Source organism: Ursus maritimus, unplaced genomic scaffold (assembly GCF_017311325.1).
Source record: "Ursus maritimus isolate PB19 unplaced genomic scaffold, ASM1731132v1 scaffold_9, whole genome shotgun sequence".
Lineage (NCBI taxonomy): Eukaryota > Metazoa > Chordata > Mammalia > Carnivora > Ursidae > Ursus > Ursus maritimus.
This window is the reverse complement of record NW_024427107.1, coordinates 16,076,640-16,094,538: the sequence shown is the minus strand read 5'-3', so window position 1 is coordinate 16,094,538 and position 17,899 is coordinate 16,076,640. Positions and strand designations below refer to the sequence as shown.

The window sequence follows — 17,899 nt, the reverse complement described above, 5'->3', positions numbered from 1 at the left end:
GCACAGAGCTACAAAGTCCTGCCCCAAGGAGTCTGGTTGAGGGGAACAACTGATTTCTAAGATTCCGTAAGATTGTGACAACAGCCTGACCCTTCTAACAGAAAGGACTCACCATCATGATACTCTGCTAGTCCAGTGACAGCTCCAGTTGGCTGCTAGAACCAAAAAAGAGGTTGTCCCTTAAGGTTTTGCCTTTTAGAATTACTCTTGGTTCCTGGAAATCCCAGTGTCCCTCTTCAATCATCTCTAGAAGCTAAATTATAGAAAATGTGATACTCAGCATTATTGATAGCCATTGTGTTACCCAACTTATCTCCAGAACTTGCCCAAAGCCTTGTGGTTAAACTTGGAGGATAATCTGTGTCATCTCTTTGCAATTCTTCTTCTCCAGAAATGACTGGATTCTGAGGCTGGAGTTGAGTGAGCTTACCTAAAACTACAAAGGATGCTAGTACCAAAGAAGTGAATAAGTTTTTAAAAATCGGACAGGGATGTTAAAGTCCGAGAAATCAGAAGTGGTATCTGCACATCATAAAGGCCAGGAGATCCAGCAGTCAGGTCACTGGAGTTAGCAATATGGGCCCCAAAAGTTTTCACTTCTTAGAATTTGCAGTTATATATTCCTTTATGAGCGAGCCATGGGCTAGCCTATGGGTGGATTGGCCTTGAATAAAAAGCCAGCAGCACATCGTCGACAATGCCCCACAATGTTTCACTTGTAGCCACCTAGCCAGATCCCTCACCATGCTCTGAGAAAGAGCACGGAGGCACTGGCTCCCCCTAGGCTTGAGGAGAGCTCCTACAGTCTAGAGGGATGCTCCTTGTCGTTAATCCTCCTCTAACCTATTTGGAGTAAAGAAGTCACCACTCCAGCATATCTGGGGAACTTGATAAAAACCCCTCTTTATTCTTTTTCATATATTATCCATAAAGCATTTGTTCACACTAGTTCCCCGAAGTATCTTAGGTGCCTTAAACTCAATGTATATATACTGAATCTTAATACTTTTTCTAAATTTTCCTAAAGAAAGCATAGTCTATTTTTAATGAGATTTTGAGGCATACTCACTGTAATTGTATTTTCACCCAGATGTATTGGACAGATAACAAATAAGAATAGACAGATAAGCTGGGGACTTAACTTGTGCCAAATAAATCACAAATTATAGATAAAAGTTCAGGCCTGAACTGGTTGTGTGCTAAAAGATAGGATCAAATTTTATATTACATTTCCTGCTATTGTAATCATTCACCCCAGATTTCCTCTTCCTTCTGCTCAGGCTGCTTTTCTGAGAACAGGTGGAAGTTCACTGTAAGAACTGTTAACTTGGTACCAGTTCATTGGCCTCTGGGTTAAAGATAAAGAACTAAGAATACAAAAGAGTTATTAGTCACACTTTCTAAAGTGTGCTTTTCCAAAAAGTGGCCAATTGACCGTCATGGGATTTGTACCTTTTTGGTTCCCAATCCGAGTCTTCCATTTCCAAGTCCACTGGCTAGAACAAGAGGTTTTCACTGAATGTTAAGAGTCACCAATCATGGCAAAGAAGAACATGACAATTCAAAGCTTCCTTTATAGAAATAACAGCAATGCTTTTCTGCCAGCATAGTGACTGTGGTACAACACAAGTCTATACACATATGGGGACAAATTAACAGTGTGTCTTTTGTGAGAGAGAAAGAGTCTGAGTCCATGAGGTTTTTGCATGGTTGCCTCAAGCCCCAAAGTCCCAAATGACCCTATAGCCTCTTTCTTTCATGTCCGTTTCCTGTAGCAGCCCAGAGAAGCTGAGGGTAGATCAACAAATAATTCTACTGAAACTTCCCCTTCCATAACCAGTGTTCCTTGCTTTCGTCTGAGACCTGCCCAAATCTTCCTTGAGAAGAACTCGATTCTGCACCAATCAATTTGAAGTAAACTTTTATTTTAAATGTCAAACTTTCCATTTATCAAAGCAGTTCTCGGTCATTCTAGCCTCATGTCAATCAGGAGTATAAGATAATTTAATACATTGCACAGTCTCAATATTGTAGAGCATATAAACAATTGGCATTAGCATCGAGATGCTTCTTTCTTGTTCAGTTTCTACAAAATACTTATTTCCAGAAATCATCTGGGTTTTTTCTCTATGCCTTTCTATACCCCAAATTTCAATAGGCATTCCACTACTATTAAAATAAATCAATTAAAAATACATTTCTACCTCAAAAATTCATTCTTTTTACTATGTTTCCATCAATACTTTTGGGGAAAAGTCAGTAAGCATAATGATACAAACTCCATTGTATAGTAATCTGAGCCCTGAAAACTTGACAGATAAATGAGGCAGGTGAATGCATATGAGTCTATGTGACCTACAGTTGGCCACATGCCTAAATTTCCCCCAGGGGACCTTTAATTGGTTAGATTTGAGGGATTAGATCCTGGTTACAATGCAAATAACCTTTAATTATTCTCTTATTTCAATCTCTATAGTGTAACTAAATTCCTAAAAATTTTCTGAGCTCAGCTTTTGGGAGAAGAGCGAAACTAAAGTATGCTGGGTTCAATTGAGAAAGAATGAGTAGACTGTGTCAGGAGGAGTGGTAAGAATTTTTGAGGCTGGGGTTAATGTGACTTCATGTTCATCACAATTTTGACTATAAACTAGCCTGAAATCAGGGATTTCCCAAGAAACTTCCAGTTCAGGGAAGACTCAAAGTTCTCTTAGCAATTACTCAGGGCTCTCTGAGGTGAGTAAAGCCCAGGATGGTTCTTCAGGACATCCATAGTTTCACCTAGTCTCCTTAGGCAGACAAAGAAGCATCATTTACTGAGAATTTTAGTTCTTTTCCCACTGCCAAATGGGGTGTTGGTGAGGGGGTCACTGTTAGTCCTTCCCTTAAAGCCATGAAAAAAAGTGAACAGTCCTGACTGCCTGGGACAGGCTATTGGAGGAAGGGATACTTAAAGAGAGAAGTCTGAGGTATAGAAATTCAGGATATTCAGGCTGCCTTGGGTGTGCACTCTTGTCACTCCAGTCCTATCACTGCCATGGCAATGGGAATAAAATCATTTTCTAACACACAGGGGACTTTCTACTTTCACTGGATATAAAGTAATTTTTATTATTATCATTTTAATCGGTACTAATCAGCTGGTAAACATACGGGAAAAGCTTATACTAACACCTGTTCTCTGCTGGTATGGAGATCTCTTTGCAGTATTCCACATAAATAGGCTTAGTTCATTAAATACTAAATACTGTATTAATAATTGACTTCCTTGGAAACAAATTGGCCCCAATGCTGTGTGTTCTGTTTTAATTTTCCTTGTAGAGGCACAAAAAACATAGAAAGCTTCTTGTACGGGGTATTTTAACCAAGTAATCACAATTATTACTGAAAACAACAGTTCTAACGCTTTTTTGCTGGTTTCCAGGGACTTGTGAAAAATTCCCTTTTTTCCCCCTTTGCAAGACTATTCATTTCATTTAGCTTTTAAAGGCTATTTCTATACTGTCTCAACTGCAGGATCTCGCTTTCTAAAGCCAAAACACAACCTGCTTTTTTTTTAAAAAGCAAATAAGAAGAAATCAGAACTACTTAGCTCAATTTACTAAATAGATGTATGCAATTTGGATTCAACATTATTTTTAAAATAATTTTCAGCTTTTCACTTCATATTTATTTAATCTATGAGAATAAGGATAAAACAAGGAAACCAAAACAGAGAAGTAAGATCAAATGAGGCCTGTAAAATAGGGTAAACTCATTTTTTTAGCCAGCAAGTCACCATGAATATGTTCCACCTGTGCCCCCATTGGTAAGCCTAATATGATATTAATAATAAAGTGTGTCAATGATAATGATCACTATTTAGTGACTTTTACATGATACACACTATGCCAGGTACATTGTTCAGATGAAAAAGCCTGTAAGGTAGCTATTATTATCTCCATGTTTCAGATGAGTATACCGAGGTTCAGTGAACTTAAATTTTTAAACTACTGAGTGCTGAGTTCAGGATTTAACCTAGGGCTTAATCCCCCTACTACTCCATACCATTTTTTCTCCTTGATAATAATAGTTACATTTACTGAGCATCTACTATGTGTGCTAGGCATTGTATACCTATCATTTCTAATCCTTATAACAACCCTATGTGATAACTACTTTAATCTCCCTTTAATAGGAAAAGAAATTGAGGTTTAGAGAGATCCAATTCCTTGTCCAGATTTGCATAGTTAGAAAGAGGCAAAACGAGATTTCAAATCCAGTTACATAACACCAAAATTGGGCTTCTTTCCATTTGACATCACCATCTGATTAAGGATTAATGGTGGATTGACAGGGAAGAATACATTTGTTAAGACTAACACTGAAGCTCATGGCCAATGATAAATTGAGATATTAAGGAATAAACATTGTATCTATAGGATACCTGAATCACCTGATTTTCACAGGTCTGGTAAATTAATCAGAGAATTTTGGATAGGTCAAAATGAATCCAACATCTTAAAACTACATGAAATGTTTAAATATTATGTATCATTTTCTAACAGCTCTGTTGATCTTAGTGACTGGTTCACTATCTATTTGGATATTGAGTTATTGAACATCACAAAATGAGTAGAGAGGTTCGATTTAAAACCCAAGGTTCTTGATTCTTCAGACCAAGTGGTACTATAGTACAACTAATCTTCTCTATCAGCTATTTGGTCTTTCATATTTTAAGAACAAACAACATGCAATTAATGCTCTAGAGATATGGAAACCAACTTCTACTTTTTAGGATACATGTTTTTAAAGGAGATGTATATCATAGGATTATGTTTTTGAGCTCTGAAGATATTAAACAATAATGATATAATTCTGTTTTCTTGATTTGCTTACATAAGAAAATAGGTAGTACTCTGTGTGTGTATGGGGCCAGTGGGTTGCATAGAAGATTAGGTCTTTCTTAAAAGATGGGTAGCATTCTAGCTACATGACCTACATAATGTAACCCTACCTCATTTCTCAAGCCTCTGCTTTACAATTAGAATGTGCACGTCTGCCCAGGTCCAGAGGCAATCATGATGTGCCAGGAATCATACCCAAATAACCTGAGTTTTCCACAGAAGGGTAGAGAACAGCCACCAAATCAAGGTATCTCAGGCTAAGCAGTAGTCTTTTCATTGACTTCTTAGTCCATTTTTCTCCACCGACAGAAACACAATGGTGAGGCTTGCAGCTTTGGTTTCATTTGTGTTTGAATATCTCAGACCTCATCCTTGCACACTCGTTAACTCATCGAGTAACTGGAGTTTGCTATTCTATGGATGAATACAGATGGTGACTGCTCCTGATTTTTATCCATGGCCAAATTTCCTTGTGATCTTGCTGCCAATTCTACAAACTGTAATGCTACTTGCTGCCTGGATTACTACTAACCTTCCCTTATCCTTGGACATTTTCTTTGGCCACATAGTCATCTATCAAACCTGTTCAATTCCATTGAGCCTCATTCACTGTCTATATCTTCCCAAGTATGCCCCAATGGCACATCCTGTCTCCGTTTCAAGAAAGAAAAGTAATGCTGTCATTCTCACTCTATCATCCTTAAGCATCTATACCACCTGTATGAGTCCCATTGCAGTTATTTTTTAAAAATACAATTCCTGTTCTTCTTTTCTATTAGCTTCAGTTTCCCCCAATATATTTGTCAAGATGAAATGAACCAGTTAAAATCTCTGAAGAGAGACTCTACATTTTGAGCCCGATATAGCAGCTCAGTTCTCTTGTTACACTTCCACGGAAGAAACTTGCATCCAAGTACTGAATGTGTAACAGCATCCACCCAAGAGAATTGTAATGGGTTGAGGCTGCCAATTTATTGCTACTGATAAGAAGGTGTGAGCAAGTTGCTGCCCCTCTAGGCTAGAGCTCAATGAGCAAAATAATTTTTCTTCTTGTCTTCAAAGAACTTGTGTGGCTGGCAATATTCTATTCATTTAATTAACTTTCAGTTATTTCTCAGGGGTAGTAGAGATGAAAATCCTAAGTTTTCTTGTAAGGTTTGAATAAGTTCTGACAAATACATTTAAACAGTAAGAAGAAAAAGAACATACCTTCACTATTTCATACGTTTAGTTATCAGTTCAGTATTTATCTGCCTTATCAAATCAAACCCACAGCTGTTTGATGACGACCCACTACTTACAAAGCATTGTGTTAAATGCTCAGAACAACCTGTGTTGTGTTCACGAGGAGCAAAGTTATGCTGACTGCAATAGAGTCCACCAAAAAGAAAGCCAGCTTCAAATCACAATCATAATACAACTTAATACGGTATGTGTGTAGTTTGTGTTTTCTCAATTGGAATGCAACTCTTGAGGGAAGAACTTCTATTTTCTACTTTTGAAAACTTGCTATTACAAATGCCAAGCATGGTACTTTATATACACTAGAGTATGTTAGTGAAAGGAAATGGAGGCTCCATTGAGAGTCAGCTAAAGACTTCACTGTTTTGTACTGGGGCACTAAGATCAGTTACAGCGTGCACATCTAAGATACTTTGTGTCTCTACCTGTTGGAAGTGCCAGCCTGCCCATGGCTTGGAATGTTGACACTAAATTGAGTTCTGATATTTGTTGAAGTCTTTTAACAATTAGTTTATTTAGTTTTCTTAAGAATAAGGTCGCTTAGGACTTTTTACTGTTATTTTTATTATCTAATCAGATTCATATTATTTCCTGAGAAAAAATTTTTTCTAGTTTTCTAACACCTGCTCCTATGGTCTGTGTCCTTGTTTATTTTTTTGGGTATTGTTTATCTTTCAGACAATAACCTAGGGGAGTAGATTAGCATGTACACGAAAAGTATGTTCTTGAGTCCTCCCTACGGTCTGAGGATTTCAGAGGTTTTCCTCAGATCAGAGATCACTGGGCAAACTTTGCTGTGGGTCACCATCTCAAAACCCTCTGGCGCTCCTTCCTCAGTCTTATCTTTGTGTCTCTGAGAACGCTTTCATAGTTTCAAGTGCCTAGACGCAGGTTTTGTCCCGTCCCTGCTCGGTGATGATAGGCCTATGGTTAAAATATGGAGATAGAGGTTCACGACATGATATTTTGAACCATTACAGTTCTGATGGGTCTTCTCAGTCTAAAACTCTGCCTCTTCCTGGTCAAAAACCTGCTTCCTTCATGTTTTCTCACAGTGATGCTAACTGGTATGTTTCTCTTTTTAAGGGACACAATAGCACCAGGGATAATTTGGAATTTCAGTGGCCATCTAGGGGAGTTTTTGACAGGAAAAAGATTATTAAATTGAAATTAGCTTAGAACAAAAAGCAAAGACACCTTCATGAGGAAGTTGTTTTATTTGTTTAAAAGATTACTTTAACAGAGGAGACATATCCTTCTGTGTGGGTTTTTGTTTGTTTGTTTTTATTTCTGGGACTAATAAATGCTGGCTTTTAATTGTAAGTGTTGAAAAAATTGTCAAAAACCCAAACTATGTCTAAATCAGTTTTCTGCCACTCTCTTTTGTGTGTATGTATGTCAGGTATTTTTCTACATTTAAATTTTCTTCCCTCTTCTTACAGAGGGAGCATAATTGCTTTTGCATATTAATCTTCTATCTTGTAACTGTGTTATAATTGCTGATGAGTTCCAGGAGTTTTTGCTGTTGTTGATTCTATGTTTTTTTCTACATAAACAATCATGTCATATAAGTACTTTTTACACCAATAATTTCATATTTAATGAAGATGACTCCCTCTTGTCACCTATGACTTTTCCCCTTTTTTTCTCCTCTCTGAAGAAACATGAAAGATTGATTTAAAAATTTTTTTAAAGTCAGTTAAGTGTCCACTCAAGAATATTTAGTCCAGATAAATTGTCTAAAATGTCCAAAGGAAAGTAAAAATTAGTTATTAAGTTGCATTTCTTTTTGTGTTTTGTTTTGTGTTTCTCTTTAGGTGTATTTACATAATAGCCTTTGTAACTATAGATACAAAATAAGACAAAGGTATAGTTCTAAGATAAAAGACGTGTTTTAGCTTAATTCAAAGACTTTAAAAACTAGATTACTGTATATGCATGATATCACCACAGTAAATTTCTCATGATTTAACCTTCTTAAATATCCTACATTAGTTTGGTGAATTAAGTAGTGTCACTGTTTCTATAACTTGGTCAAAGTTTAAAATTATATGTACATAATTATGCTCAACTAAATGGAATGATAATGATGAATAACTCTTTATTGAAGTTAAGTCAATGTACAGTGTTGTATTAGTTTCAGGTGTACCAATATAATAATTCAATAATTCTATACATTATTCAGGTCTCATCACAATGTGTATTCTTAATCCCCTTTATCTATTTCACCCATTCGGTCACTCTCCTCCCCTCTGGCAGCCGCCAGTTTGTTCTCTGCAATTTAAGAGTCTGGAGTTTTTGTTTGTTTGTTCATGTCTTTTTTTCTTCATTTGTTTGTTTGTTTCTTAAATTCCACAAATGAGTAAAATCATATGGCATATATCTCTGTCTGACTTATTTCATTTAGCATTATACCCTCTAGGTCCATCCATGTTGTTGCAAATGGCAAGATATCATTCTTTTTTATGGCTAAGTAACATTCCATTGTGTGTGTGTGTGTGTGTGTGTGTGTGTGTGTGTATGTATGTGTATATGTGTGTGTGTATATGTATGTGTATATGTGCGTGTGTGTATCACATCTTCTTTATCCATCCATCTATTGAAGGACACTAGGTTTTTAAAGATTCAATTTTATGAAATTCTTATATCCTACAAACTATGATTTAATGTGAACTAAAATCGGTAATTTCTAGATACTTAACTAAATTTAAGACCTTAGACAAATGATTAAATTAATTAATAAATAATCTTTGGAAGCTTGCACAATTTCTAGGTAAGCAACAGATACAAACATTGGTTAGCTGAACCTAAATTTAATTTATTCTTATGTCTTATAATGGCAATAGATTAACAAAATATGCAAATGATTTTGAATGACATTATATATGTTTATTTTTGCCTTCTTAAATAAGTGTTCATGTGAAAAAATAAGCAATTTCAAGATTGTTCTGTTCTCTGGTTTTCTCTTGTGTCTAGAGAGAAAAAATGATTACTTTTTTTCAACTAAATGATTGCTTTGGTTAAAGAAAAAAATCTACATACATGATTATTTAAAGTAGGTACAATAGTTATGGAAATATACATATATGTATACAAGGTAATGAACTTTGTTTTTTTTTAAATTTTAAATGTTACATGATACATTTATTGTATATTATACTGCAAATTTCATTGAATGATGTATGAAACTTCCAAGGCCCAGAGTGCTGTCATTTGTTTTGGTGGTACTAAGATCAATCCTCTCCAGAAGCCACAAGTTATCTTTTAGGTTAACACAGGCTCCTCATGATTTTAAGAATCACTTGCAATTATAGATTATACGCTATTTCAAGCTGATATGACTAATAAATGCAATAGACTTATGTGATAACTAAGGCTTTGTCACCAAAGGTATTAGCTGCATTTCTAAAACATCCACCTAAATAGTTCCTGTATAATCGGAAATCTACAGATTTGATATTCTGAAAAAATCCCCAGAGAATAATTGCCCTTGAACCTTGATGAAAAAGAAATGAGCAGGTATTGTTAATAACTCATGTAACAGTGAAATTCCAAGGTGTTGATAATTGGGGTAATGTTTACCAATTTAAAGCAACATTACTTCTTTCTTAATTTTGAACATCCACTCCATAAAGGGAACTTAAACAGAGAGTTCTCTTTAAATGACAAGTATATATGTAGACAATTCTTACCAAAACTTTGGAATAAGCTAGTGATTGCAAAAGTAGACAACTTCCATGCAAAACAATGAAATAAAATTAATTTTCTGGTTCTTTAGCACTCTTTTTCTTACCGTTTGCTCTGCCACTAATGTTGCCTGTTAGTATACCTTGACATCATTTATTAACTGACTAAAAAATTTCTCAAAAATATCTTCCTTATCTTTGTCCTGCTACTTTTAACTTCCTACGTTCTTTTGCCACTTAAATCAGTACCAAACTCTCTGGCATATTTTTCTAAATTAATAGCTACTGTTATAATTTAACTTATTGCCAACAAAATTAATAATTACTAATTAATTATTAAACAGTTCAGAAAATAGGCTCTCTTTTACCATCCTCTTCTGATACTTAAGTATGCCTCACATCATTTATTTTTATTTTTTAAATATTTAATTAATTTATTTATTTGAAAGAGAGAGAGTGTGTGCACGTGTGTGTGAGTGGGGGGAGGGGAGGAACAGAGGGAGAGGGACAAGCAGATTCTAAGTTGAGTCAGGAGCCCTCAGGGGGAGGGAAGGGGCCTCCATCTCATGACTCAGATCATGACCTGAACCAAAATCCAGAGTCAGAGGCTTAACCTACTGAGCCACCCAAGTGCCCCCTCACATCATTTAATACCAACCTTTCAGGCTTATAAAAATTGAACCTTGACCTCATGTTAACTAAAAGCTCTTGTTGAAGTTATTAAAATCCTATCAGCAAAATCTAGCCCATCAGAAGTGAAAATTAATATTGGGGCTATCCTTAGTATAATTATTATATTATATTATATTAATCTATTAATATAATAGTTTGCTCATAGACAATCTGGCTTGTTTTGAAGGAATTATTTAACTCCACTCGAGAAATCTTATATGTTTGAGAAATGCAAATGGTTCATTGCTGTTATCCTGGACATTACCCTTACTTTCAATATAGTCCATGACCCAGTAGGACATTACTTCTGATATGAGTATTAAACTTATATATTCGCTACACACTGACTTATTCCATGTATTCATTCTAATTATTAGAAACTTTGTGAACTACAATTATCCCACAGAAGAGAATAATATGACTGTAATAGATAGTCTTAAACTTGTCTCTGGTCTTGTCAAACATCTTAAATGACACTAATCTGCCCTGGAAACTCAACAGTTTTAAATTTATTGCCCAGCATTGTCATGGACAACTCAAAAGCTATTGGTTTTATTTTACCTCGCTAAGGAAGAGGAATCCTAAAGTAAATACTTCTTTGCCTGACCTTTATGTTACAAGGCAAGTAAAACAACCCATGACTAAGAAAAATAATACACACAGTTGGATTCTGGTACACGTTTCATTGGATTAGGTTTTATAATCTTTATACTCCTGGCTTCAAGACTTGTTAGAAGGACTAGTAATCATTTTTCTGTGGTAATTGTTTTATAGTTAGCTGATGTATCTTATTCAGAATCTTAAGTGCTACAGCACAGCCATTTTTACATTAGGGTGACTCAACAACTCACCTCTTAAGAAAAGGAAAAGGATGGACTAACCTTTGTACAATAACCAATCATGCTCTCTGGACACCCTCCTGATCTTGATCAGCAACATCCTGGCAATGAAGAAAATGTAAATATCATGGATTAATATCCCATGGTCTGTATTTGTCTTCTCTTGGTCAAAAAGGAGGACTGAAGAAAAAAAGCAGGACCTGACAGCTAAAAATTTTCCTGGCATTATCAGGTCCTGGTGTTGCTAGGCGCTGTCCTGATTCTCATAGCCAGGTATTGATGTTCTCCAGTTAAACATAAACAATTTCTCTGAACACCAATACCAGATAAGGTCTCTTATCTGACCATGACAGTGAAGGATCAAGACAAAAGCAAGAGCATATCATAATTCTGTCCAAACACAAACAAAACATGAACATTTTTAAACCACAAGAACTATCAAGCATCCACCTATCATGGCTAATGTATATGACTACTTATTCTTTGGCAATTACAGCTCTAAGTTCAGTCTGTGTTTTCTTACTTCTAGTTAGACTTTTTGGGATCACCAATCAGAATTACTTGCACTTCAAGTCAGCATCAAATCCAAAAACAAAGCTTTGCTTCCCTAAATACTCCCTAAAAGCACCTAATGTGAACCTGAATACTATATATAATTAGACATTTCCAACATTTTAACATGTCCTATGGTTAATAGTCTTCCTCTTTGAAACAGCAATAAATTTAACTTTAACTGTAAATGTATTTTTGTAGGTCTTTGGCTGGGGGACATTGACAGTCAATCAATAAACTATAATTCCTGATTTAAGAAGTGTATAATCTAATGTGGAAACAGGTAACTCTTTGTCAGCACTTATTATGCAAAAAGGTAGGTAATTAATATGTTAAAAAGTGATATCATTACAGAGAAGAAAACATAGTTTGTTCCATTGCTGGAGAAGGTGCTATAAGAGTTTCATAAAAAAGAAAGCATTTAAGGTGAACTTTGAAGGATGAAAAGAATAAAAGCAACAGAATGAAAGATAATGCTAATAAGGAGGGAGGAACTTATTGATAGATGGAAATGGCATGAGCAGTAACATTGCAGGGTGAAACTCGATCCTTTATTCAGTGACACCAGATAGTCAGGGGCAATGCAATTAAACCTGGCACAGCAAACAATGGAATTTGGACTCTAGCATGTATGTGGTGGGAGAAATGAAAGGCACTAAGTGAAACAGTGTATAATCATAGTACACTTTAAGAAAACAACCCAAGTGAGAGAGTGAAAATAGAGTTACCTAGGGTGGAGACCTATGACAATTACAAAACCATTGCAATTGTCCTGAACTCAAGCAGGCAGTAGGAAGAGACCCGAGGGGACAGATTCAAGATGAAATATTTTGAATTAGAGTACTACTGCACTCAGTGACCAATAGAATATGTGGACTGAAGATCCAGAGAGAACCTAAAGATGATTCCAGTATGAAGTAGAGGGAAGATATAAATCCTACTTGGACCTGTTAAGATTGTTGCACATTGAACATTCCAATGGGAATAGGAAAAAGCTTCTGGAAAAAAATTTGGAATATAGAAGAGAAGTCTAGTCTGGAGAAAGATAAGCAGGTCAAAAATGAAAATGAGGCTTCTCAAGAAGAGGTAGTAAAATGAATAAAAGGTTGAGGACTGAAATCTGGAATCCTAGAGAATCCCATTAGTTTAGGGACATATAGAGATGAGATAAGAATGTACATAGAAACCAGAACAGAGCAAGGAAATAAAAGGATCCTTAAAACAATGTAATAAGTACACAGTAAATATTTTCTGAATAAATAATGAGTTATAATTTCTTTTTTTTTTAAGATTTTATTTATTTATATGACAGAGAGACAGCCAGCGAGAGAGGGAACACAGCAGGGGAGTGGGAGAGGAAGAAGCAGGCTCCCAGCGGAGGAGCCCGATGTGGGGCTCGATCCCAGAACGCCGGGATCACGCCCTGAGGCGAAGGCAGATGCTCAACGACTGTGCTACCCAGGTGCCCCAAATAATGAGTTATAATTTCTAATTGAAAGTTTTCCTCTCAAAATATCCCATATTTCTCTACTTTGGACACATTTTGTTAAATAGAGGCAAATATTTCCTCTGATTTTCCTGCTATAAATGGCTAACCTAAAAATCTTGCCATGATCGATATCAGACTCTTAGACTTCTCCTTTCTGAGAAACACTGGCAAAGCATATATACTCAATCCTATTTATTTTTCTTAAATTACTTTGCCTGCATTGTACTGCCTGAGTAGTCAAGAGGCCCCAGAATATCTGATATACATAAACAAAGAAACAGGAAATAGTTAATGGCTGCTTCTGCAGCAGCTCAGTAAATTAGAATAATCAAATGCATCTTGGAGTAAACTCATGTGCACATAGCTGTAAACAGTAATCTCCATTCTTTTAAAAGCACAAATCATTTCTTACAACAATTCATAATCATTCTCATTTCAAGGTCTAGATGAGAATAAGTCATAATGAGAGAATTTGTACTTTCTAATTAGAGTTGATTTTTTAAAGCAGAGGAATGAAATGGTGGATTACTACAAAGGGGAGAAAGTCTATAGTCAATTATTTGAAGAAAAAGAAAGAGAACTTAAAACATGTCCAAATCAAATAGAGATAAAAAGTTTTGGTTATTCAGGAAAATTCACAAAGCATATATCCTTTCTCCCAGAATCCCACAGAATTTTGTATAATAGAGGTAAGACAGTACTGTGAGTTGCTGTGGAAAAAGAATTTGGTGGGTTGGCCATGCTTTGAAAAGGCCTCCATTTTGGGCGTGTGCCAGGTTTCCCTGAGCACCCAGTGCACACAATTACTGCATTTGCATGTGTAAATTGGGTAATGGCGTGCCTAACTATCAGATTTGTATGTGAAAATGCCATCAGCATATGCAGTATTGGTTGTGTGCCCACTAAAAAAGAACTTTTAACGGGGTTGCATTAGTTGGGGAGTAAAATTTCTGAGAATTTGAGACAAGGTTCTTCATTCCTGGATCCACTATAGATGCCCCTATAGATAATCCGCACCCCCGATAATTCCTTTGTTGTATTTCCTCTCAAATTCTATCTAGGGAAGGAAATTCATCAGAGGACCATTTGACCAACTCTAATTAGCACAGAGCAAAACTGTACCCAAGTAACTCTTGGCAGTGCCTATCTGAGCCAAATGAACAGACTGTGGCACAACCAATCCATTCATCTTGGCCATCTTAACAATCAACATGGATCTATGCAAAATTGACTTGGGGTTTTTCCTCCTCAAGACACAATATTCCTCAATCAGCTTTCTTGTCACGTAATTTTACTTTTCTGAAGACTTCAGTGTTCTTAATTGCATCATAGAAGGAATAGACAAAACTATTTTCTTCCACCTCCCAAAATATGTAAGACATAATGATAATTATTTCACCCTGCTTCAGTGGATTTCTTCCTTCTAGAAGTTTCCATGCTTGTATATTAGTACCTTAGAATGTAAACCTGAGTCTGTCTGCGAATTTCCCCAAGAAACATAGTGATCATATTTCCTGAATAAAAAATTGGTTCACATAGTATGAGGATAATGCAACTGAATACTTGAAATTGGAATTTGCTTAAAAAAATCTGAGAAGTTTGGCTGTTTAGCTAAAAGGTGCCTTATTCTGGGTAACTCCCTTCTCTGATAATGTTTACTTCTCCTGCCCTCCCCCCAACAGCAAAAAAAAAAAAAAAAAAAAAAAAAAAATCACCTCAATGTAAAATAGCTGTCATGATACACCCCTCTAGAAGCCTGCTTTCTGCTGTCGAAAGTGAGTGTTTGTGCAGAAATTGCTCATCCCAACTCAGGATTTAATCTCTTGATATAATCTTCTGTCATATTGCTGAAAACAAACTGATTCTGTATCACTTGGTCTTCTTTTCACCTACTCATCTTTCCAGCAGTCTTACTCAAAGTTTTTTCTGAGTAATATTTAATAAAAAAATACCTAGAAAACTACTGAGAAATGCAGATCTCATTCCTCATTCCAGACGTATGAATTGGAATTTGGAGGAGTAAGGCCTGGAAATCTATAATTTAATAAGTTCCTCAGGTAATTTTGCAGACTAGAATGTACATGTTGTACAGTTTTATCTTGGTTTTGTTATTTGCTTTATTCCGTTTAGCTGTGAAGGTTCTCAGTATTGAGTTGCAACCTAACTATCAAAGGCATGCATCGCTACTCCTCCCTTTAATACAGACAGGATCATTATACTGGTTTGTAGTTATGAGAATGAAATCTTAGCAAGAAAATACAACATGAATATTCAAAATAAATGTTGTAACATAAAACATGCTTCTGTCCAGGAAGATCATTGCCTTACTCAATCTGCCTGCTTTGCCTACAGATATTTTCGAGACATGGCAACCTGAAAGACCCAAGATCATCTCTACTTAAGGTTTGCCATATAATGGGCATCTCTCAAGTAGTTATCCCTGTTCCAAGAATGTATGCAGTAGGTGATAAGAGCAGACTGATTTATGGTCACTCAATATCGGAAAGGTGTAGCATTCCATTTCACAAATAGTATTCTGCTAGATTAGAAAATATCATAAACACATTGGAGAATCCTCAGCCCAGAAACCATAAACCACTGTATTTTTTTCCCTACATTTTAATTTAGCTATCTGTTTTGGATTACATAAATAAAAATGAGCCTGTATTTTCTTTATAAAATAAATCAGTCTCTCTACATAGGAATCACTAGTTACATTGAACATTAAGGCATACATAAAATTGTATCCTTAAAAGACATGAAAACATTTCTCAATGAGAAAGAAGCTGCTCACGGTGACCTTCATGTTGAACAGTGGGGGGTCAGCACTGGCACTAAATCATTTTGATTCACAGATGAGATCAACATATTCATATTTGTTTGCCAAATGTGTATTTTAATTTAAGCTTTCTCTGATTGATGCGTGTAATTTATGCTACCCAGAACTAAGGCGTCATATTTTTCTTTTTTCCTAACTAACAGGGGGAGACTTTCTTGGAAACAGATAAAGGAAAGAGTCCAGTAATTTGTAGCAATGTGACTACAGCCACACATGTCCTAGAATTAATGTTCTTCATTAGGGTGAGTAGGATCAGCTGTATGTATACATCAGGTTTTTAATTAACTCAGTCCCCACAACAGGATTCATGATTCAAACTGTTAGCATTTTTTTCTTAAATCACAAAATAAAAAAATTGGGTGGCACATTTTTTTCACACGCAAAAAAAAAAAAAGGAGGGGATACTCAGAGAAATGAAAGGCTCTTTGTATAATACTGAGAGTGCTCAGAAGATCTTTATAATCCTGTGTTAATCAGATAAAGAAGAACTTGGCATTGAATGATTCCAAAGAGATGCTGAAAATTCAACCATTGTGACAGTTTTCTCTCTGTATAATAGATATGATTTCAGTTTATTTGTATCGATGTCTTTAAACTAACATTTGGAATTTGTTAGATATTTTTAACTACCTTGTTCTTGCAGAACTGACCCGGTGATATTTTAATAAAACACAACCAATTTAAAGAAACTTCAATAAGGCAACATGAGGAGCTTAAGCGAGGGGTGAGGGGAGAAACTTTTTATAGCAGCTTCGTTCTCTGAGATCATATTAACATAAATTTGACAGTTAATCTCCATATTGCAAAAAGGCTGCCCAGACTTATTTAATTAAACTTAGAACAAATATGTTTCTTTATTTGCCAGGTACAGCTTTTATCTTAAAATGTCCACTTCCAATTATGATGCAAAACTATGGTTTAGGGCAGGAGCATGGGGGCAGTGGGTGGTAAGACCAGTGCAGATGGAGGGATATGTAGCTAAGGAGAAAGCTGGCTGCTGATGCAGTGCCCCTGGTTCCCATGATCCTGAAGAAATTCCATGAAAGATGCTGATGACTTGTAAAAGTTATTTCTTTGCTTTAAACTTTAAATGATAGAATTAAAATTGCTAGAGTTATTTTTCTCAAATACATTTAAAATCTATTCTTTAATAAATATTTGAATAAACATCCAAACTATTTATCCAAAGAACTAGCTCAAATAATGTATATGAAAAGAACTTTGGAAGAATGAGCAAAGCCTCGATATCAGGAGGCACTGAATTTATACTTTGGATCTGTCTCATACTTAACCGCAAATAATTTAACCTTTCTGAACCTCAGGCTCCTCTTCTTTTAACTGAGGTTAAGAGCATCTCATATTTTTGGTGAGGATGAAATATGATGATTCATTCATTCAATAAGTATCTATGAGATATTTTCTTTATGCCAGTCCCTATTGTAGGCAATAGTGAACAAAGTAATGTTCCTGCCGTCATGGAGCTTACATTCTAGTGGAGAAAACAGGAATAAAGGGATTCTTTAAAGTTATGTGGTTTTAAGTTCTGTGAAGGTACACCACAGAATAAGAGGATAAAGGGTGGTGGCAGTGGGAAGGTGATATGTACATGGGGGTGGGCAGAGGTCTCTCTGAGAAAGGGACATTTGATTAGACTAGAATGAAATGAGAAAGCATTTAAGTCAAGCAGAGAAAGACAA

The 17,899-nt window shown here is 35.7% G+C and overlaps 1 protein-coding gene across 1 annotated transcript in view; it reads right to left on the bottom strand.

Annotated features, from left to right (window-relative positions):
• Positions 1-236: 236 nt before the first annotated feature.
• Positions 237-17,899, bottom strand: part of LOC103677514 — a 168,546-nt gene continuing 150,883 nt past the window's right edge. Inside the window, exons 3-4 of the mRNA XM_040626049.1 lie at positions 11,365-11,423; positions 237-448 (exon numbers count right to left, since the gene is read on the bottom strand). Of these exons, the coding sequence (XP_040481983.1) occupies positions 237-448; positions 11,365-11,423 (271 nt within the window). The remainder of the gene's footprint in view (positions 449-11,364; positions 11,424-17,899) is intronic.